Genomic DNA, 22,779 nt, shown 5'->3' with positions numbered 1-22,779 from the left:
GCGGTGGCTCGGGAAGGCCAACCGGGAGGGGAGGGGGCCGTGGGGGCGGCTCAGCGGAACCAGCCCCGGCTGGGGAGCAGCGGCGAGTCCGGGGCCGGGCCAGGGCGTTCCGGGCTTCGGTGAAGCCGCCGTGGGCCCCATCTTCCGGCGGTCGCCCGAGTTTGTGGTGATTGTTGCTGCGGCCGCCACCAACCCGGCTGCCATCTCCTCCTCCTGGACCGCCGCCGCCTCCTTTTCCTCCTCCTCCTGGGCCGGGCCGATCCCCTCCCCGCTGCCGCCTCCTCCTGGGCTGGGCCCGCGGTGTCTCGTCCCCTCGCGGAGCCGCTCCTGCCGCCGCCGCCGCCTCCTCATTCATCCTCGTGCACCATAGGCGGCACAGGCACCAAGATGTCCAACCGAGTGGTCTGCCGGGAAGCCAGTCACGCCGGGAGCTGGTACACAGCCTCAGGTAGGGCCCCAGGCCGCCCGCCCGCCCGCCGCCGCCGCCGCCTGGCCCCGCGCCCTGCCGCCCGAGGTCGGCAGCCCGGCCCGCGGCGGCGGCGGGCGGGGACCAGGGCGCGGACGGGCCGCCCGGCGCGGACCGCGTGGGGAGGGAGCGGGCAGGCCGGCCTCGCGCCTCCCCCACCGGGCGGCAGCGGTCCGGCCGGCGGCCTCTCGCTCCCCGGAGTTGGGGCTAGAGGAGAGTTGCCGCCCGGGACCCGGCTCGAGGCAGGAGCAGGCTCGCCGTGCTCCGGACCCGTCCACTAGTCGCCTCCTCCCGCTCGCGGGCGCTGGCCGCTGCCACCGGGAGGGATGGGGTGCGGGCGCCGAGCCCCGCGCCCCGGGCGCCTGGAGCGAGAGCGCGGACCGCCTGCCTCGTCCGGCCTGCCCTCCCCGCCCGGGTCCGCGGGGCGCCCTCGCGCGAGGGAGTTCGGTGCGCCCGCGCTGGAGCCTCCTCACCCTGAGCCCGAGAGGAAGTCCCCTGGCCGTTTTCCTCTGGCACTTACGAAAGACTGGCAGCATTTCCCCTCACCTTTAGGGTGCCCCGCTCTTGGAGGGAGTGAAGGCTTGTACTTTTTCACGCTCCAGACTAGACAGAAGGTCTCCGCGTGGGAGACCTGTCAGAGGATGGCCTTTCAGGGATTTGTCGCTTTGTAGGTCGGGACTCGGGTGGAAGGAAGTACTGCCAAGCAGGGGCTTTGGGTGGCCTCCCAGCTCTTTTGTCAGTGTTTGCATTGTTACTGTCATGCAGGGACAGCTGGAGATGGCATCAGCACTTTTCCTGAGCAGCCTCTCCAGTCTCTAGTCGCTCTAGAGAGGTGCGGGAACTACCTAAAATAATTAGTTTAGGTTTTGAGTAAATTCCTTCTTCTTGTCTCCCCTGTTTATAAAAACCTTTTCGAATTCTTTATGTAAGAAAGGGTAGGGACTTTAATAAAGCTCTTGTTAGAACCACTGCTTTCTGGGATTATTTTCAGGGGTCACATTTCTGGTATGTTAACAAAGAAAGTTTCCCTGTGATTTCTGATAGTCTTTTGTCATTTGGTATTGGTTTATCAATAAGGAGACCTAACTTCTGACATGAATCGGATCATGTTCCTTTTTACCAGTAACTTGGCTGGATAGTGATACAGGTTTTGAGGAAACAAAGATTTGGAAAGAAATTCTTTTCTGTGAGCTTGTTAAACTAGTTCATTAAATACATACACCATTCTCACTCACTGAAGGTTTGCTCTGTTAAGACAGACAAGAATTGTCATGATTGGATTTGGAACCCACTGCTAACAGGTAGCTGTAGTTTTTGCATTAAGCAGGTATGACATTTTATGGTTACAGTGGCTTTCCTTTATGTTTCTGAAGTACTTCATCAACCTTTAAACAATTCTCACAACCTGAGAATGTCATTTAAATTCTTGTTCAGTAAATAGGGAAACATGTAGAGAAGTTCAGCAATGTGTCCAAGACTAAGCCAGGAATTGAAAAAAGGGAGGCCCTGGTTTCTGGTTATGTCCTCTACAATTAATTTTTAATATTATTGATGAAAAATAGCCTTTCAGAGTTGTAAATAACTTCGATGTGTTTTGAAGAGTTAAAAAGAGTTCAAAAAAGTCTCAGCTTTCACTTTTTTTTTTTTTTGGTACTATGAATTGGACCCAGAGACACTTTATCCCAAACTACATCCCCAGCTCTTTTTATTTTTTTATTTTTAAGATAGGGGCTCACTGCATTGCTCAGGGCCTTGCTGAGTTGCTGAGGCTGGCCTCAAACTTGCCATCCTCTGGCAGAACCAAGCCTCTGGGATTGTAGAGGTGGGCCAACAAGCCTGGTTCTAGTTTTCACTTTCTTGGCCATCTTTTGGTATAACTGTTGTGGTTTTCTATGCCTTTCTAAGAGTGTTTTAAACTCTTTTTGTTGTTTTGTATTGGAATGTGGGTAAGTATTCTGGAGGAATTTTTATAGATTCTTGAACATTCTTTGGGGAGTAAAATTGGACACAGTTCACACTTTGTATTTAGAAAGATGGCTTCACTGTATTTTCTCAATATAAGATGAATTCTTTAATCAAGCTAAATTATGTGATGATAGTTATTTATCAACAGTGAACTAAAATGGACTATTTTCTTAAAACTTTCACATAGAGAATTATATTCTTATTTCCCTAAATTCTAAGTGAATGTAGTAATGCCACTTTGGTAATGTGAACTGTCATAGAATTTTATTGCTAAATTCAAACTATATGTGTGAGACTTTATAAATGTGATAAATTTATAATTGAGGGTGCATTTAAAGCAAATTAATTGTAAAGCTCAATTTGGATTTTAAAAATAAATGAAGTAAAATTATAGGTAAGTAAATTTAGAATTGGTCTAATAACTTCTGTCTTTAATTTTGTGCCTTTGTACCTGTATCAATATCATTGACTATTGAAAAACTTTTATATGTATTGCATTATTGTTTCTTTTTCTTTTTATTGCTTCTTCTTCTTCTTCTTCTTTTTTTTTTTTTAAAGGGATTGAATCCAGGGGTACTCTAGTACTGAGCTGTATCCTCAGTCCCTTTTATTTATGTTGAGACAAGATCTCACTAAGTTGACTGGAGCAGCCTTGAATTGGTGATCCTCTTGAGTTGCTGGGATTACAGGCCTGCACCACTGCACCCGAGTGTGTTGTTATTTCTCTAGGAAACTAGTCCTAAAGACATGTGAAGAATAAGAGTGATGCATTTGTTAATCATCATTCTGTGGTTCTTGCAGCATTCAGGTTATGTTTATAGAATTAAAGCATTCAATTACTAATAGAAGCTATTTCAGTGAATAAGTGTCTGTATATATATATATATATATATCACACACCCATATATCTTCATCTTACTTATACCTTGTTTTATGCTAGATCCATTGACAGAGAGTAGTGGAAATTGTTGCCTGTCCTCAAGGAATTTATAGTTATACATAGGAAGTAATAGTTCAAGGCAGCAGTTGAATATCAGAGAAGCTTAGATGGTGCTTTTTAGGAGTTTTGAGGAGGGTGGAGTGACTTTAAGGTTACAGTTTGAATTGTTCTTTGTATATGGGCAAGTTTGGAGCAGGAGGAAAGAACATTGGGTTGGGAAACACCACCAAGATACAGAGGCAGTTAAATGTAATTAGTTCAATTTAATAAAGAGTGGAAGGTTCTCCTGGGTATAATTCATGAGCCTGGAATAGGAGATTAGAGCTGGAGTATAGCCTATGAGTGCTAAACATTGTAGGGATTGGACTTTAGTGAGGACCAATGGAGATTTTAGAGTAAAGAACTAATATGATTAATCTCATAGGAAGAAAATTAATCTCATAGGAAGATTAATCCTTACTTCTTTGCTAGTGTGCAGCAAGGATCAGCAAACTTAACTGTGGCCCACATCTCCCATTCCACCCCCCCCCACACCGTGTCTCACTAGCTAAGTTTAATTAAAAAAAAATTTTTTTTTTATAGTTGTAGATGGACAATGTGTCTTTATTTAATTTTTGTATGTAGTGCTAAGGATCTAACCCAGTGCCTCACAGATTTCATTTGCTCTGCCATTGAGCCCCAGCCCCAGCCCCAGCTCTAAGTTTAATTTTTAAAGGGTTAAAGTATAAAAGCTGGGTGCATTCCTGTTATCCCAGCAGCTCCGGAGGCTGAGACAGGAGGATCTTGAGTTTAAAGCCAGCATCAGAACTGGAGGCACTGCGCAACTCAGTGAGACCTTGTCTCTGAGTAAAATACAAATAGGGATGGGGATGTAGTCAGTGGTCTAGTGCCCCTGAGTTCAATTCCTGGTACTCTGCCCTCCCAAAAAGAACAAACAAAAACAAGATATGCAATAGAAACCATGTATGGAACAAAAGTTTGAAATATTTAATATTTGTTTCTTTAGAGAAAAAATTTACTGACTTCTGTTGTAGGTTAATGGTTCTAAGAGTGTGACCTGTAGTGTTACGGATCTGTAGTCTCTTTTCTCCAGATTTGGTGTAGCTTTCATTTTATTATTTCAGGCCCTTATCATCTGTCAGGACAGTTACACCTGCCTCTTACCTAAACTTCTTTCTGCCAATCTATCCTGTTAAGTCCATTCTCTACACTGCTGCTTGAATAATCTATTGACCCTATCATTCCTTTCATCATTTTCTCACTGATCCATATTGTCTTATTCTTGAATAAAGTCTAAGTCCTTTCATGACTTTACATCTTCCTCTTTCTTGATAGCTTCTCCCATCCCATCCAAGTTCTTGATTTTACAATGCTCAAGCAACATCTAGCAAATGTATCATGCTGTTTTTTTTTTTTTAAAGAGAGAGAGAGAATTTTTAATATTTATTATTTAGTTTTTGGCAGACACAACATCTTTGTTTGTATGTGGTGCTGAGGATCGAACCCAGGCCGCACGCATGCCAGGCTAGCGCGCTACCGCTTGAGCCACATCCCCAGCCCATCATGCTGTTTTTTTTTTTATCACTGTGCTTGTTACTCAGATTTTCCCCACTATTGAAACAGACTTTGCCAGGATAATTTCTATTCATCTTTTAAAGACTCAGGTCTTAACTGGACTTGGTAGTACATGCCTATAATCTCTGCTACTTAGAAGGCCAAGCAGGAGGATTCCAAGTTTGAGGACAGCCTGGGGAATGTAGTGAGACCCTGTCTTAAAATAAAAAGAGAAAAGAGCTGAAGATGGTAGAGCATCTTTGGGTTCAATTCCCAGATACAAACAAAACAAAAGTCTTAGGTGTTAGTACCTCCAGGAAATCTACCCTAATGCCTTCTTGCTTCCCCTTGAAGCCAAGGACCATGTTTTTAAAACTCTGGATACTTGGTATAGGTTTAGTACATAATAGATATATATTTTTAATATTTATTTTTTAGTTGTAGTTGGACACGTTATCTGTATTTTATTTATTTATTTTTATGTGGTGCTGAGGATCGAACCCAGGGCCTCACACGTATTAGGTGAACACTCTACCCTGAGCCATAACCCCAGTTCTGTAGATATTTGATAAATGTTTAAATATATGAATGTTAAAAAAATCCTTGTCATATTATAGATAATTTGGAAATGGTGGGTATTGGTAGCATATTCACAGAGCTATTGATTTTTAAATCCTGAAGAGCAACAGGGGTTATGTAGGATCACCGTCAGTCAAATCTCTGAGCATAGTATAGGTGGTAGAAAAGCATTAGGCATCCTGATGACCAGATCAGGATCCATTTAATGTAAGATTTTCAATTTATTTTTGTCTGTTTGTTTGTTTGTTTATTTATTGATTGATGGTACTAGAGATTGAACCCGAGGACCTTTGTCACTTAGTTATATCCCCAGCCTTTTTATTTTGACATTGGGTCTCTGGTTGCAGAGTCTGGCCTCAAACTTTCAGTTATCTTGCCTCACCTTCCCAAGTAGCTGGGATTGCAGGCATGTGTGACAGCACCAGCTAATATAAGAGTTTTAATGATGTGAAAAGTGCACAACTAGATGAGTTTTCACAAAATAAACACATTCACATAGCCAGCACCTAGGTCATGAAACATTTTTACTGGAACTCTACCTGCCGCAAATATTCCTTATATTTTTCCTTGTAGAAAAAATTTTGTTTGTTTTTGAAATCTGTATAAGTGGAATCATGTATATAGTACATACTCTGGTTTCATTTGCTCAACATTACGTTTGTGAGAGAGGTCCATGTTATATTGTAGTTTGTTCATTCTCATTGCTGTATTTGTTTTGTGAATAAGTTACAGTTTATCCATTCTCCTGTTGATGAATATTTTTTAAAAAATATATTTTTTCTGTTGTGAATGTTTTTATACTTTTTTTGGGGTAAACATATGTGATTTTTTAAAAAGTAAATGCAGTATAATAGGTCATCATTTATGCATAGGACAAGTTTTAAGATTCTGCTAGTGTTTTGCAATGTGGTTTTATGAATTTCCGGTCTTACCAGCAGTGAGGAGAGCTCCAGTTGCTCTAGGACCTTGCCAACACTTGACATTGTCAACTAGTCTTTTTTTTTTTTAGTTATTGTGGAAGGTTGTAAAGTGGTATTGCATCATAGTTTCCATTGTATTTCTTAGTGAAGTTGAGCAATTTTCATGTTAGGGATCCCATCTTTATTGGTTATTGGATTTTTGCCTTTTTGTGTTGGGTTGTTTATTTTAAAAATAATTTTGTAAATTTTTATATGCTATATAAGTTGTTCATTAGATACAGTATATATATATCCTAAATATCTTCTTTTTAAGTAACATTTTCAGAATCTTGGTGTTTTGGTGTTTAGTTCTTAATTTTAGAGAAGTCCAATTTATCAGTTAGTGCTTTTTTGTTTTTATTTATGACATCTCTATTTACCTCAGTGTTCTGAAGTTACTCTCCTATTTTTTTTTCTAAGAGCCTTTTAACTTTTTATGTTTAGATTTCTAGTTCATCTGATTGATTGCTATGTATGTATGTACTCTGTAAGTGAAGTAGCAGTTCATTATGTTAGGACTCCTCTTTCCTACTCAGTACTGGGAATTGAACCTGGGGACACTCTATTCCTGAACCAAACCCTTTTAAATTTTTTTTTAAATTTTGAGACAGGGTCTTGCTGAGTTGCTGAGGCTGATGTTGAATTTGGAATCCTCTTTTTTTGAACCTGCCAAATCCTCGGGATTTTAGCTGTACGCACTGTGCCTGGCTTATTACGCCAAGCATTTTTGTAAAAGTGAACATACATGTAGAAAAACTATACAAGTCCAGTGTACACCTTACTAAATATTCACAGATTTAACATAACCAATATAAATATGCCATAGATTAAGAAATATAATATTTTCAAAATCCCAGAGAAATGTATTACATTACATTTTTTTTTTTAAATTTTTTAATATTTATTTCTAAGTTTTCGGCGGACACAACATCTTTGTTTGTATGTGGTGCTGAGGATCGAACCCGGGCCGCACGCATGCCAGGCGAGCGCGCTACCGCTTGAGCCACATCCCCAGCCCGTACATTACATTTTAATGTTTCTGAAATTGGTCTGTTTTAAAGTGTGTACTTAATGTGAAGCTTTGATTCCCCCCACTCCCGAAAAATGGTGTTTATATTGATGGTACATCTTATAATCAGTGGGGTTATTGAATTGAGGATATATCAAAATCAGATTTCAAAGGATATTTTCAAAGTATTTATATGATACTTAGCTTAATGTAGTTTCTTTTTTTTTTTTTTAGTTTTACTAAAAGTTTTCTTTTACTTTGCTGTGTTTCTAAGTATTTAATAAAATTATATCAGAGTTCTTTAGTTGGAAAACCACAAATTTATTATTTTGTGGGGGAGCATGTACCTTTAACTCTAGGTATCAAAACAAAATATCTTGGTGTGTGAGAAATTGAAAAATTGCCTAATAAAACTATTCTTCTTTGAAAAGACTAAATATTATTTAGTTGTAAAGTAGATTCTTCTAGGTTATGAAATATGATTTTCTGTGTGTTCACTTTTCATGCTATTATTTTACCTTGGAGAAAGGCAAGAAGGAAAGAAGTTTAGTAGGCAAACTGTTGATGTTATTGCTTGATTACTGCTAGTCCTTTCTTGCTTTCCTTCTTTTTCTTTCATATGCAGTTTCCAAGTCAAAATATCATCTTTCCTATCTTTTGTATAATTTTCTTTTGGACTTTTTCCATTTGAAAAGGATGAAAATGACAAAAGTCTTTCACTAAATGCATTGCATGGATACACTACACATATATCTATATAACCTCTGATCCTCAAAAGGATGCTGCAGGGTTGATATTATCTCCATTTATGAATGTGGGAACAATGTCTCAGAGAGGTTGAGTAACTTGTATAAGTAGAAGAGCCACTGGCTCTAAAACTAGTTTAGTGTTAGTGGTAGGGAGGTATAGCGAGATATACTGCCCTAAACACTGAACTTTTTCTGTTCCAATTTTTTTTTTTTCTCAAAGTACAATGTGAACATTTAATTTACACTCACATATCATCTATGGCTTATAAAGCACTTTCTCATATATTTTTTAAAAATATATATTTTTTAAATTGTAGATACACACAATACCTTTATTTATTATGTGGTGCTGAGGATGGAACCCAGTGCCTCACACATGCAGATGAGTGTGCTACCACTGAGCCACAACCCCAGCTCTCTCATGTATTTTTGATTTCACATTGATCCTAAGATTAGGTGAAGGATAGATGAGGCAGGCAGGTCGTTGGTCCATCTTACCCTGCCATTTTATAGATGAAAAACTAACATGTGGAGAGTTCTTTACCTGTTCATACTTCTAGTAAATACTGTGAGACATACTGGTTATGCATGTGAGTTAGCATGTGAGTGAACTCAAGACTTTTAGCTGAAACCAGAGTAAGAAGTTTTAACTCTTTGGAAGTGGTGAGCATCTTTATAATTGTCAAGTAAATATCTTGGATTAGTGAAATAGGAAAAACATAACTAGAACACTCCTAATTGCTTAATGTTATTCATATAATTTAAGTACAAAGAAGTTGGTATATTTAATTAGACTAGTTTAGGATTTTGAATTGAGCCTAACAAATTTGGCACTTCAGAAAACACTTTATTTAACATTCAATGATTCAATACTGAACAAACTGACTTCTTCATCTAAGGTTTAGGTGTATTTATAGGAGGTGATAAAACAGACAAAATTTCCTAGAATTTACATTGTATTGGGGGAGACAGACAATAAATGAAGTAAATAAGTAAAATATATAGCATGCAAGATGGTGGAAGGTGCTGTGGACAATAACAAAGCAGAGCTGTCCTTCAGGGAATGAAGGGCTGAGGGGTGAAGTGCAGTACTAAGTAGCACAGAAAGGGAAGACTTCACTAAGATGATATTTGAGTAAAGACTTGAAGTAGGTGAAAGATCAAGCCATGCATTTGGGTATAGACAATTTAGGCAAGAGAGTATAACAGATTCAAAGATTCTAAGGCTAGATCAGGTATGAAGTATTGAGCAACAGCAAGGAGGTTAAGACCGTTGGCAGCTGGAATGAGGTAAAATGGGGCAGAGTGATATGAGTCAAGAGGTAAGTGACTGGAGCATTGGCATGAAGGGGTTGTGATCAGATGGTATTAGGTCTTAAAGGCCATTGAAAAGAATTGAGAGCCATTGGAAGGTTTTGAACAATTGGTGATAGGATCTAATTTAGATTTTATAGAATCACTTGGCTGCTATGTTGAAAGTAGATTAAGGTTGACAAGTGGTGAAGGCAGTAATATTGGCAGAATCCCAGAGAGGAGGAAAGCAGTAATCAAGTAGAGATGATCAGCTTGGACTGAGTAGTAGCAATGAAGATGGTGAGAAGTGTCTGGTTGCCAGATTTAATTTGAAGGTAGAACTAAGAAGGTTTGTTGACATATTTGAAGTGTGGGGTATGAATAAAAGAAGTCATGGATGTTTCTTAAGGTTCATCTCTGAGCAATTGCAATGATGGAGTTGCTATTACCTGAAATAGGGAAGACTTTAAGAGGCACAAGTTTGACTGGGAAGGTTTGAAACTCAATTTTGGTTTGTTGGAGATGTTTGCTGCACAGTTCAGTGGATATGAGAGCCTTGTTGTTAAGGTGAGAGGTCTAGATGGGAGATGTAAAATTTGAAAATAGTCAAGTATAATAAAGACAAGTATCTAGATGTAATCACCAAGAGATTGAGAATAGCTGGAAAAAAAAAAAAAGGTTGGGTGACTGAGCCTTAGGACATTTCCAACATGAAGAGGTTGGGGAGATGAGGGAGATACTGTTAAGGAAGCAGATTAAAAGTTATGTTGTGAGGAGGAGGACAAGAAGTCCTGGGAGTCAAAAAAGAAAATAAGGCATCTCAACACAATTCATATAGATTTGCCTGTATATTTCTCTTTGACGGATATGTGTGAGTCTGGTCTCTGTCACTGTGGTCTTGACTGGCCATTTCTTATGTCACTGCCATAGCTTCTGCTGGTCACCTAATTGTCCTTATGTTGTTTATACAGAGGCATAGAAAAGTTTTAAAAAATGTAAATCAAATAGTATTCTTTTCTCAAACTCCCCCATCATATTTAGAATTACATTTAGACTTCTTTCCAAGATACAAGGTCTCATGTGCTGTGATCTGCTTAATTTTGTGATTTCATCTCCTATCACTTTTCCTTTCACATATGCTGTTGATATGTTAAGATGATTATTTAGGACTTTTGCGTGTGTTCTTTATAAGATTAACTAATCCAGGCTGGTAGTTAAAGAAAGGGATTTTTTTTTCTTTTTTTTTTTGGTACTGTGGATTGAACTCAGGAGCACTCGACCACTGAGCCACATTCCCAGCCTCTCAGCTAAGTTGCTGAGGCTGGCTTTGAACTCTCGATCCTCCTGTTTCAGCTTGGTCAGCCGTTGGGATAACAGGTGTTTGCCACTGCGCCCGGCAAGAAAGGGAATTTTTTATTCCCATATTTTGTTTGTTAATTACACCAAGGAGAGGTAGGAAGAAATGTTAAAAATGGGTGCAGATAGTTTTTCCCAATGTATTGTGAGAAACAGTAGTACTTTGAGATATATTTTGTGTGACTGGCTTATGGTCAAATTGATTTAAGAAATGATGCATCTGTTTTCTCCCCTGTTCTCTGACAGTTCACAATATATTTGTTTAAAAGGCTCACTACATGGTCTAACTTGGTGAATGTTCATATTCATTTGTGTATGTTTTCCTTAGTTGTATTGAATTGAATTATTGTATTTAAGTCTTCTAAATTCCTGTTTATTTTCTTTTTTACTAATTTTTTTTTAGATTTTTATTTTATTTATTTTTGCCTTAAGAGGTAATTTCATATCCAAACTTGTTAACATTTAGCAAACCCCTTTTTGCTATTTCTATTAGTTCCTAAGAGCCATGTTGAAATTTCCAGCTTTAATTATGGACTTGTCTGTTTTTTTTTTTCTTTTTCCTTTTAGTTTTGTTGATTATTTCATGTATTTTGATTCTCCATTATTTGGCGTACATACTTGGGATTCGATTTTTTTTTGATTTATTGACTTTATCATTGTGTATGTACCCCTTTATATCTGGTAATTATTATTTTTTTAAAGGTGTTTCTTGTTTTTATTTTAAGGCTAGTACAGCTTTCTCAAGGTTAATATTTACATGGTATATGCTTTTCTGACAGGGATCACTGAGACCACTCTCAGGTTTGATGAAAAGAACTCAGAAAAGATGTTATACTTAAGATACTTTTTACTACAGAGATAGTACATGGATTAAAATTAGAAAAAGAAAAATCCACATATGGTGGAGTCCAAGAGAAACCAGATGTAAGTGTCTTGTTTCTTTCCCAATGGAGTTGTGCTGACTATGCTTAATTTTCCACAGTGGCATGTGACTAATACCAAGTATTGCCAATCAGGGTTACTCATCTACCTTTTGATATCCAGGTTTTTATTGGGATTTAGTTATGTTGGCCTGGTGCATCCACATGACTGACTTTAGTTACTCAGTCTCCATTTACCCTCTTCCAAAATAGGTCACACTGATACAATGTGGCTCAGGGTATCAGAAGAAGGAAACTGAGAGTTCACCATAAATCACATTCTTAGCATAATCTATCTGGCAAAGCCCCTGATATACGATAGACACTTTTTTTTTTTTTTAGTATGGTAAAATATATATAACATAAAATTTACTATGTTAACAATGGTTAAGTGTATTTAGTTCTGTTCCCATTGAGTATCTTCAGTGTTTGCAGTCATTGCCCCCATTCTTCTCCAGAGTCTTTTTACCTCCCCACTGGAAAATTAGTGTTGGTTAGATATCAACTCCCATTCCCCCTCACCCTAGCCCCTGGCAGCCACCGTTCTACTTACTGTCCTTTCATGTCTGGTTTATTTAACTTAGAATGTCTTCAGGGCTCATCCATGTTATAGCATGTATCAGAATTTCATTCCTTTTTAAGAATGAATAATATTCCATTGTATGTATGTAACCACATTTTGTTCACTCATCTGTTGGTGGACACTTGAACTGTCTTTTGCCTATTGTGAATAATGCTGCTGTGAATATGAGTGTAAAATGAGCACCTTTTTTCCACTTCCTTTGGAGATATATATATATATATATATATATATATATATATATATATATATATACACACACATATACATATACATACACACACACACACATACACACACACACACACCCCTAGGATTGGAATAGCTGTGTTACATGGTAATTAATTCTGTTTAACTTTTTGAGGACTGCCAAACTGGCATCTACACAGTTTTAAATTCCTACTAATAATGCATGAGTGTTCTGATTTTCCACATCCTTGGCAACATGTTATTTCCTCCTCTCCCCTTCTTCCCCCATCCCACATAGTTATTCTAATGGGTGTGAAGTTGTATCATAGTTATATCATTGTGGTTTTGATTTGTGTCCCCCCCCCCTTTTAAAAAAATATTAATTTTTTTTTTGTAGTGGGACACAATACCTTTATTTATTTTTTATGTGGTGCTGAGGATCGAACCCAGGGCCTCACACGTGCTAGGCAAGCGCTCTACCACTGAGCCACAACGCCCCCCCCCCCAACCTTTTTTTTGCCCAGGCTATTTAACTCATGGGCTCAAATGATTAAGTGATCCTCCTACCATGGGAATATGCCACTTCCCCAGCTTGTATTTCTTAATGACTAAGGATATTGAACATCTTTACACATGCTTATTGGCCATTAGTATATCACCTTTGGAGAAATGTCTGTTAAATTCCTTTGTACATTTTTGAATTGGGTTTCTTTCTTTCTTTATTATTATTATTTTTTGGTACTGGGGATTGAACCCAGGGATTTTTAACCAGAGTCACATCCCCAGCCCTCCTTATTTTTTTTTATTTTGAGACAGGGTCTTGCTAAGTTGCTTAAGGCAGTGCTAAATTGCTGAGGCTGGCTTTAAACCTGTGAACTTTCTGCCTCAGCTTTCCCAGGTGTTTTTTTTTGGGGGGGTGGGCGGTGGGGAGCAGTGTTGGGAATCCAACTTGGGCCTGGCATGTGCTAGGAAAGTGTTTTTCCATGTTCTTGATGATATCCTTTCATGCATGAAAGTTTTTAATGTTGATAAGTTCCATTTTTTTCTCGCTGTGATTTTGTATCATCTGAGAAACCATTGCTAAATTCAGTCTCATAAAAATTTGCTCATGAGTTTTCTTTTAAGAATTTTATAGTTTTCGCTCTTATATTAAGGTAGGTAATCAATATTGAATTATTTTTTGTATGTGTTATGAGTAGAAGTCCAATTTTTTTTGTATATCCAGTTATGTCTGCATTGTTATTTAATTTTTTAATTTGGCACTGGGGATTGAACCCAGGGATACTCAACTACTGAGCCTATATCCTCAGCCTGTTTTATTTTTGAGGCTGGCCTTGAACTTGTGATCCTCCTGCCTCAGCCTCCCAAATAGTTGGAATTATAAACATGCACCACCACATTTGGCTCTGGTTATTGTTACTTTAAGATTCAGTCATTAAAGCATTACTCTTTTGGGGTCAGTTCTGAATATATAATCAGGGAGGTATTTCTGTTCAGGCTAGTGGTAGCTTTACTGATTTATGGCCCTCTGAGCTCTTGCCTGAAGTTTTTGTGTGGATGTATATAGTTTACCCTTTGTGTGTACAAGTTGATAGTAAACCAAAAACTCAAGTGGACCCCTTTGTAGATTTTTGGAGTTTTTTCTTGATACTAATTTGTGTGTGTGTGTGTGTTCATGTACCTTGGTGTTTTCCACATTGTTCTCTGTGGATGCTTTTAAGTAGTTCATTAATTCACTTTTTACGTTTCTACCTTTCATTCATTTAGAATTTATTTGATGTGAAATTATATGTCAATCCACTTTTATTTATTTTTATTATAATACATCTTATATACTCCATTATTTCCTCACAATGAGACTATTCTTTCATAATTATATTGATTTTTTTTTTATATTTTTGTATCTGTCTTCAGACAGCCTGTTTAGTTTGATTTATAGGTTAGTAAAGAAATAGTTTTAATTATAGTAGTTTATGAGTTAATGTCATCTGTTTCAGAAATTTTTTGGGTGTTTTTCCTTGTTTAACTTCTTCTCTGTGAACTTAATTATTGTTTGTTTATTTATCCATATGAAATTAGAATCAGGTTTCTTCTTACCAAGTGATTTGTTGTCTTCTGAGCTCTAGGACTTATTCTTCCCCAGAAGATTTTCTTTGTCTGGCTTTGTATAATTTTTACCCTATGTGTGACAAAACCAAAATTGAAACATTCTTCTTGGGGTAGGTACTCGCTAATAGTGTTGGATAAGAAAAAAAATTAGAGGTGTAATATTTTGAAAGGATGTAAAATTATCATTGAATGCAAGTTTGTGATTATACTTTTATTGGAATCTTAATGAATTATTAATGAATTTTGAGGGAATTTATATTTTTTATGATTTTTCTTTCTTCCAGGTATTTTTCTCCTGTATTACTTTTTACATGGTCTATTTTTCTCTACGAGAGCTCCTAAACTATTTTATGTTTGAAAACTGTTTGATAGATGAAAGTTTTATTAATTTATGTATTTTTAAATAATTTGTTGCAGATTCTCAAAAATTAATAGGAATAGTCATATCATTTACATTTAGTGATAAATTTATTTCCTTTCCAAATTTTATACCTCTAGTTTTAATTTTTTTTAACTCAATAGTGTTGGTTAGTACAAACCTTGAGTAAAACGTTTAATGATAGTGAATTGTAATGGGAAAGCTTCTGTGTTTACCTATTCTGCATAATATAGGGTTCCAAGTTTAGATAGATTATATAACCTTACTTGATTATGTACCTTTTTGATCTAGGACAGACAAACACACGCATGTGTGTGTACACACACACACACACTCTTTTCTATACTATTTTTTTATTTCCCAAACATAAGATCATATGAGTGGAGCCTAGAATTTTTCTAGGGAAACTTGTCCTCTCTGTCTCCTGGTATTACTTGCTGTCCTTTTTTTTTTTTTTTTTTTTAATGTTAAATCTTTTCTTTTTCTTTTTTCCTTGGCCACTCTTATCACTGAGTTATGTTCTCAAACTTTTTATTTTTTTATTTTGAGACAAGATCTTACTAAGTCACCCAGGCTGGTTTTGAGCTTCTAATCCTCCTTTCTCAGCCTCTTGTGCAGCTGGGATTAGAGGTTTGCACCCTCCTGCAAGGCTGAAAACATATTAAATGTTGATGAACCAGAAATGAACAGTGAGAGGGAAAGTTGAGTATGGGTATGTAAACAAAATACAATTATCATTGGAAGCAAAATGAAGCAGTAGATCTCCCTATAGAGGGGTTTGCATCTTAAATCTGTAGTTGAAATGAACCAGAACAGAGATTCCAAACTTTTTCTGAAAAGGGTCAGATTGTGAGTATCCTAGGCTTCACCGGTCATAAGGTCTATGCCATTGCAACTAACTTTGTCCTTGTATTGTGATAGTAGCTGTAGTTAATATGTAAATTAATAAGTATGGGTGATCTTCAGGAAAAGTTCATTTACAGAAGAAAGATGGTGAATCAGATTTGGCCTTCAGGCCCTTTGCTGAACCCTGACCTAAGACCCTGGCTTGAGAACTCTTATAAATTATGAAAAGCTACTAATCCTTGTGGAAAGAAGTATGCCTTTTTGTACTGGACCATTAGAAAAAGTGACAGAAACAATCTAAGAATTTTAATTAACCTCCTACTCTTAGAAAAATCTGAAAACTATTCTGTTACAGAATTCACATTTGAGATTAGCCAAAGGTTATAAGTTTAGTTTTGTTTTGGTACTGGGGATTGAACCTATGGGTACTTTACCACTGAGCCACAATCCTTTTAATTTTTATTTTGAGATAGGGTCTCCCTTAGTTACTGAGGCTGCCCTCAAACTTAGGATCCCCCTGCCTCAGTCTCCCCAGTATCTAGAATTACAGGTGTGGGCCAGGAAGCCTGGCTTCAGAGGTTAAGTTACCTGTTACTGAAGGCTCAAAACAGTACCATGTTTTGGTTTTGTTTTGTGGTCCTGGGGATAGAACCTAAGGTCTCATACATGCTGGCCAAGTAATTATTCTTATGGCATAAGTCTTAAGTGGCTAGCAACACTGTTTTGCTTCAGAGTTAATGAAGAGAGTAAGGTGTTTTTTTTTTTTTTTTAGTTTCTCGTGAGATCAGAGCAATTTAAAAATTAAATACATTTGAATTATGGTTTAATATTGGTTTAGGATTTTTTAAAAACTCTGAATACATAATATGTGTTTTAAAGATCAAAGATATTCATTGAGAAATTTTATTTAGTATCTAGACTGTCTTTTGTATTCCATAGTCCCCTTTCCTTGTAGGTAGTTGCTTTTATCGATTGCTTGAGTGTCTGTTTAGTGTTTCTTTATGCATAGTCAAGCATATGTGAATATAAGGCATTGTTTCTTCCTCTTTTCTAGTACATTATAGCATATCATGTAATTGTTTGAGACTTTGCCTCTTTGTACTTGATAAATTTTGAAGATCACTATAGCAGAGTCATTATTCTGCCTATGACACTCCTTTTTTTTCCCTGCCATTCTAGTTCTTGAGAGAAAGACATTTATGATATGTTCATTTGATAAGATAATTCAGAGCTGCATAGCTAAATAAAATGTCATTTGATCTCTAGCATTTGTTTTAAAATTAGTTTTAAAACCTTCAAAGGTTTTTTATTTATGTGAATTATATCTATTAATAGCTATTCAAATTAGAAACTAAAACTGAGAAACTTTAAAAATGTTTACTTTTAATTCATTTAAAAATAATAGGCTGGGAATGTAATTCAGTTGGGTTCACATGCTTAGCTTGCAGTAGGTGCTGGACTCCATCCCCAACAGAACAAACAAAAGCAATAAACCTATTACCTGTTAACATAAGTGACATTTTTAATGAAAATAACTGTCTTACAAAACAAGGAAAATATAAGTGTGGCAATTATTATGTATTTGCAGATACCATTAATGTTTAGTTTAATGGAAAATAGCTGAATTCTTTCGCATCTGCTGCTGTAGTCACTCTCTTGTGATACTTTGTTTTACTTGACGCATATAAAGAAAGTCTGGCCCCATACAGACATGTATTTGGAAAAAGGCAGAGTGTTTTAACAGACTTTTCAGAAAATATGGGTATCCTTCTTTGATGTTAGATAGAAAGTCAACAAGTAGTAGTTTCTTATTTTGTTATTTTTTTTTTTTCTTAAAATATAGTTGACATATATTAAGTTAAAAGTAATTTAAAATGCTCATAAAATTGTAAACATAGTCAAGATGGTATAGCCCAAGATAGTTTCTTAAAGATTAATTGCAATGTATTTTTGAAACCATGAAACCATGATAGTGTAAGTTTATTTATTTATTTATTTGTTTGTTTATTAGTTGTAGTTGGACACAATATCTTTATTATATTTATTTATATGTGGTACTGAGGATCTAACCTAGGGCCTCGAATATGCTAGGCGAGTGCTCCACTGCTGAGCCACAATCCCAGCCCCAGTGAAATTTTTTTAAAAAATTAAACTATTATTTATTCTAATTTGTTATACATGATGGCAGAATGCAATTTATTTTATATTACACATATACAGCACAATTTTTCAAGTCACTGATTGTACACAATATATTTTCACACCATTCGTGTTTTCATACATGTACTTAGGGTAATGATGTCAAACTCATTCCACCAGCATTCTTACCCCCTTGTCCCTTCCCTTCCCTCCCTCCCCTCTGCCCTATCTAAAGTTCCTCCATTCCTCCTATGCTCTCCTCACGTTGCCATTATGAGTCAGCATCCTCATATCAAAGAAAACATTCGGCCTTTGGGTTTTTGGGATATTGGCTTACTGATAGTGAAGTTTTCATATTCTGTTTTCAGTAAGATCTGAAGTTGGTCTGTCTTCCACTTTTTTTTTTTTAAATATTTATTTTTTAGTTGTAGTTGAACACAACACCTTTATTTCACTTATTTACTTTTATGTGGTGCTGAGGATCGAACCCAGGGTCTGGCATGTGCGAGGCGAGCACTCTACCGCTGAGCCACAACCCCAGCCCTGTCCTCCGCTTTTAATGAATCTTTCATCCATGTAGGATTTTTTTTTTTTCACCCCATGTATTAGTCATTTGGAAAATATTTGTTCCTTGAGTTATGCAGATTTGCATATTTCATTATTCATTGTCAAAGAATCACACTTTTTAATATCATTTTCATTCTCTTCAGAAAAGTCATTTTGACTTGGTAAGCTATTGTTACAAACAAATTTTGAAAAATTCTAACTTTTTTTAAAGCTTGAATTTTATTGTTAACAATAAATATTGTTGATTATTTCTCTTGATGCAACAGGCCCACTCTTCATTTTCAAGGAAATATCTGCGAGATACTCAATAAGTGACCCCTATTTGTCTGTCAGTTGTTCTTTCAAGAAAAATGGTGTTCCATAAGAAAGTTGTTGGTTCAGCTTGCAACTCACTCATAGGAATTTTCCTTGAGGCAGCTATCTTCCTTCCCATTTTAGTGTGTAGAATGTTAAAAACTTTTATACTCAAGGGTTGAGATTTAATGTGTAATATTTAATTTGGGTGAGTATGTAAAGGTAAAGAACACAATGACTACTGCCAAACCTTGGTGCCTCTGCTAATAAGATACCAGCAGGAGTTTCATCAAAAATTACTTTTGAACAGTCTAGTAAAATGCCAACACAGTGAAAGAAGCAAATAATATTTTAGTATTATTATAAAAGTGGGTTTGACCTGATGGACCTTCTGAAAGGGACTTGGGGGGGTCCCCAGGAATCTCTATATATCACTTTGACAATCCCTGGTATATAAAAGTCCTTACTTCTTCCTTGGCAATTAATAAAGAAAAAAGTAACCAAGAACTGTTTAAAAATATTTATTTATTTATGTATCTTTAGTTTTAGGTAGGTACATTAGTTTGTTTTATGTGATGTTGAGGATCGAACCCAGTGCCTCATGCATGCTTCCGGAGCAATCTACCATTGAGCCACCACCCCAGCCCCAAGAACTCTTCATTGTAATGGTTAGCTGCCTTAAACTCTCTGTACACACACAAATCCCACAGCATGCCTTGTGCCATTCTACATAGTCCTTCCATTAGCTATAGTGGCTCATTTTGACATTCTCAAGGACTGTGAGGAAGTGTAATTTATAAATCACAGGTGATTTTGATAAATTTCTTCACCTCTATTTCACAAAGTATGTTAAGGAATGATCAGAAATCTGCTACATTAGAATTACTGATCGAAAAAAAAAAAAAAAAAAAAAAGAATTACTGATCGGTGGGGCCCAGGTATCTGCAGTTTTTACCATACTCCACAGGTGAAACAACATCTTTTGCTTTGAGCCTTTAGGAAGAAAACTGGATTGCTCAGAGTAGATGAGATCACCATTGTCATTTTTGTATTTATTGCTCACAGTGGAAGGTGACATCACCACTATCAGCTTTGTATTTCCAGCACCCAGAGCAGATTCTGGCACAGAGTAGGAGTTCACTAAATGCTTTATGAAAGATTGAATGACTGATCTGACTATATTATTATGTTATTTGTCTGATATCATCTTTCCAAGTAAATGATGACAGAGTTACCCTTTAATTATATATTAAGTTATATGTCTTAGTATGCTTATTTTAAGTGTTTGTTTTAAAACTTTGAAAATATAAATCAGATAATGTGGTTGTGCTAGTTAAAACCTTCAGTGATTTTCTAGGCTTCTGATTACAGTTTAAACAATTTGACTTACACTTGCCTGTCTTACCTCATCTTTTGACTTTTTCTTCTTTATTTAATATTTTTTAGGGTTCATGAAACTGGTCATTTTTTTCTCCCAGGTTTCTTCGCACGCTTCACGTTGCTCATTGCTTCGACATTCATTCCCTATCTCTTCTCGTGGTGCTTACTTAAAGGAGCCTTTTCTGTCTACTTTTTTGGAAGTACTCCTTCTTCCTCTACTGCATATAGAATAGCAATGAAATAAATAGTTGTACTTATTTCTTTCTTAGCACTTATCACAATTTGATGTTCCTTAATTTGTTTGCTTATTTACAACCTCTCTCCTCTAGAATATATGTTCCATGAGAATGTAGACCTGCCTGTTTTGATAACGTACGTGCCCATAACCAGAAATAGTCCTGATATGGACATTTTGCAAAATTTATTAAATACTTTTATAAAGTAAGTTGATAATAGTCCTGATATGGGCATTTTGCAGAATTTATTAAATACTTTAATTAATTTATTAAATCAATTTATTAAATACTTTAATAAATGAATACATGTGTTTTGAAACTGTTGTTAAAACTAGTATAATTCAGAACAACACTAATTTTTGATGAAATGCAAGTGTATAAGTGCCAATAAATTTAAAACCCTCTGCTATTTATAACCATCCAAGAAATGGTCATTTTGGATTATTACTCATTTTAGATAAATTAAACATTTTCAATGTTAATAGTTTTTATCTTAGGGATTTGGAAGTATATGGCTTATCTTCTATTTTCAAAAGATTAATGGCCTATCCTCCTAGTTCTTTAAACAACCAATGGAGACCATACTTTATTATGTTGGAAAATAATGACTCAGTACTTAGTGAGGAATTTGGTGATATTAACTTTCATTCTAAATGATCTTAGATTTCTGTGCTAGTTATGTTTATTATTGTTTTAATAACCCTTTTGCTCTGTAATAGAAAGTAATATTGAAAAGTTGCAAAGAAAGAGTTTTGTATATGTTCACTTTCTCTTAGTGTTAACATTGTACGTTAATTACCATGGTACATTTGTTAAAACTAAAAATAGTATTTGGTTAGGACTGCTAACTCCAGACTTTATTTGATTTCACCAATTATTTACACTAATGTCCTTTTTCTGTTCCAGAATCCAGTCTAGGATGCCAGGATACATTTGGTGATTGTATCTTTAGTTTCCTCTGACTTGGTTATTAATTATTTTTGGTTTTCATGACCCAGTTTTGAGGAATATTGTCAGATATTTTATAGAATGTTCCTAAATTTGGATTTGTGTGGCTTTTCTTTTTTTCATGATTAGAGTAAGGTTATGAGTTTTGGGAATGAATACCACAGAGGTGAAATGAACCTTATCATATATTGTGGGTACATGGTATAAACCTTGGTGAAGTTAACCTTGATTGTTTGGTTAAGGTCATGAGTGCTTGCCAGGTTTCTCCTCTGTAAAGTTAATATTGTTTCCATCCATATTCTGGTTCTTTGAATGTGAGTCATTGAAGTTTAGCCTACACTTTTGGAGGGGGAAGTACCTGCGTTTATTATTAGAGTTTTTTTTGTAAGGAAGATTTGTCCCCCATCCCCAATTATTTATTCAATCATTTATTTATTTCATATGGACTTATACACTATATATTTATTTTGTGTTTTGGGAGGTAATCCAAAGCCATGCTATTTTGTTGCTCAAATTTTTCCAGCTTTGTTCATTGGGAGTGTATTCCAGTTGGTTCCTGCATTGCCTTGGCGCGCTCCATCCTTTTGCTTTTTTAGCACTTTCTCCCTTGCTACAACATGCTTCAGGCTCTTTATTTCACTGCCCTGGCTGTGTAACTTCCTTCTTCAACAGAAAGAAACTTAGGTGCCTCCCATCAACCATCCATTTGCTCATTTGTTTAGCCCCAGTGTGTATGTAAAGGAGACTTAGAATTGTTAACCAATACTTTTATGTGAAACAAATTTTTCAACTAGAGTATAAGTTTATGTACAGTTTCTTGTCTTTAGCCTTACAATTTCTAATCAAGTCATTGTTTTCCAAAGTTAAGTAAGTGTGGAAGATTACTAAACTTTATAGCTCTTCCCCGTATCCTCTTGAGAAAGATGGTGTCCTATATTGTAATACAGGTAGACTAATTTGCCATCATCTATATTCATTCTGGAATATCCACCAAACTGCATATTTTTGTTTGGCTAGCTTGTATTCATTTATGTTTATTTTTTATGATTTCAGTTCTTTGGGTTTGACAAATGCAGTCTGTTAAAAAAAATTGTGTGTCATTTCTTTTAGATGTTGTTGTGTCTATTTGTAGCAGTCTTGTTTCTACCTTCTGAATTTTTGCTTTTCATCTGTTGGGTGTTTGGAAAACAAATGGATTGGAATTGAGTGAAGTAAGACTTAAATTGAATTCTCTGTAGTAAAATGTGAGAGTTTCCCATGTAGACATAGACACTAATTGCAGATGCTTTTCTTTTTTGTGGCTTCATTTGGTAAAAATATTT

General features: G+C 36.5%; 1 protein-coding gene across 1 annotated transcript in view; it reads left to right on the top strand.

The window, feature by feature from the left end:
• The first annotated feature begins 246 nt into the window (after positions 1 to 246).
• The window catches only part of Memo1 (mediator of cell motility 1), a 123,470-nt gene continuing 100,937 nt past the window's right edge, over positions 247 to 22,779 (top strand). Inside the window, exon 1 of the mRNA XM_046441585.2 lies at positions 247 to 448. Within this exon, the coding sequence (XP_046297541.1) occupies positions 388 to 448 (61 nt within the window). The 5' untranslated portion in view covers positions 247 to 387. The remainder of the gene's footprint in view (positions 449 to 22,779) is intronic.

Source organism: Marmota monax, unplaced genomic scaffold (assembly GCF_021218885.2).
Source record: "Marmota monax isolate L192 unplaced genomic scaffold, Marmota_monax_Labrador192_F-V1.1 WCK01_AAM20220418_F8-fsc00010, whole genome shotgun sequence".
NCBI lineage: Eukaryota > Metazoa > Chordata > Mammalia > Rodentia > Sciuridae > Marmota > Marmota monax.
Note: the sequence above shows the minus strand (reverse complement) of the source record. Positions and strands in the feature narration are given on the sequence as shown.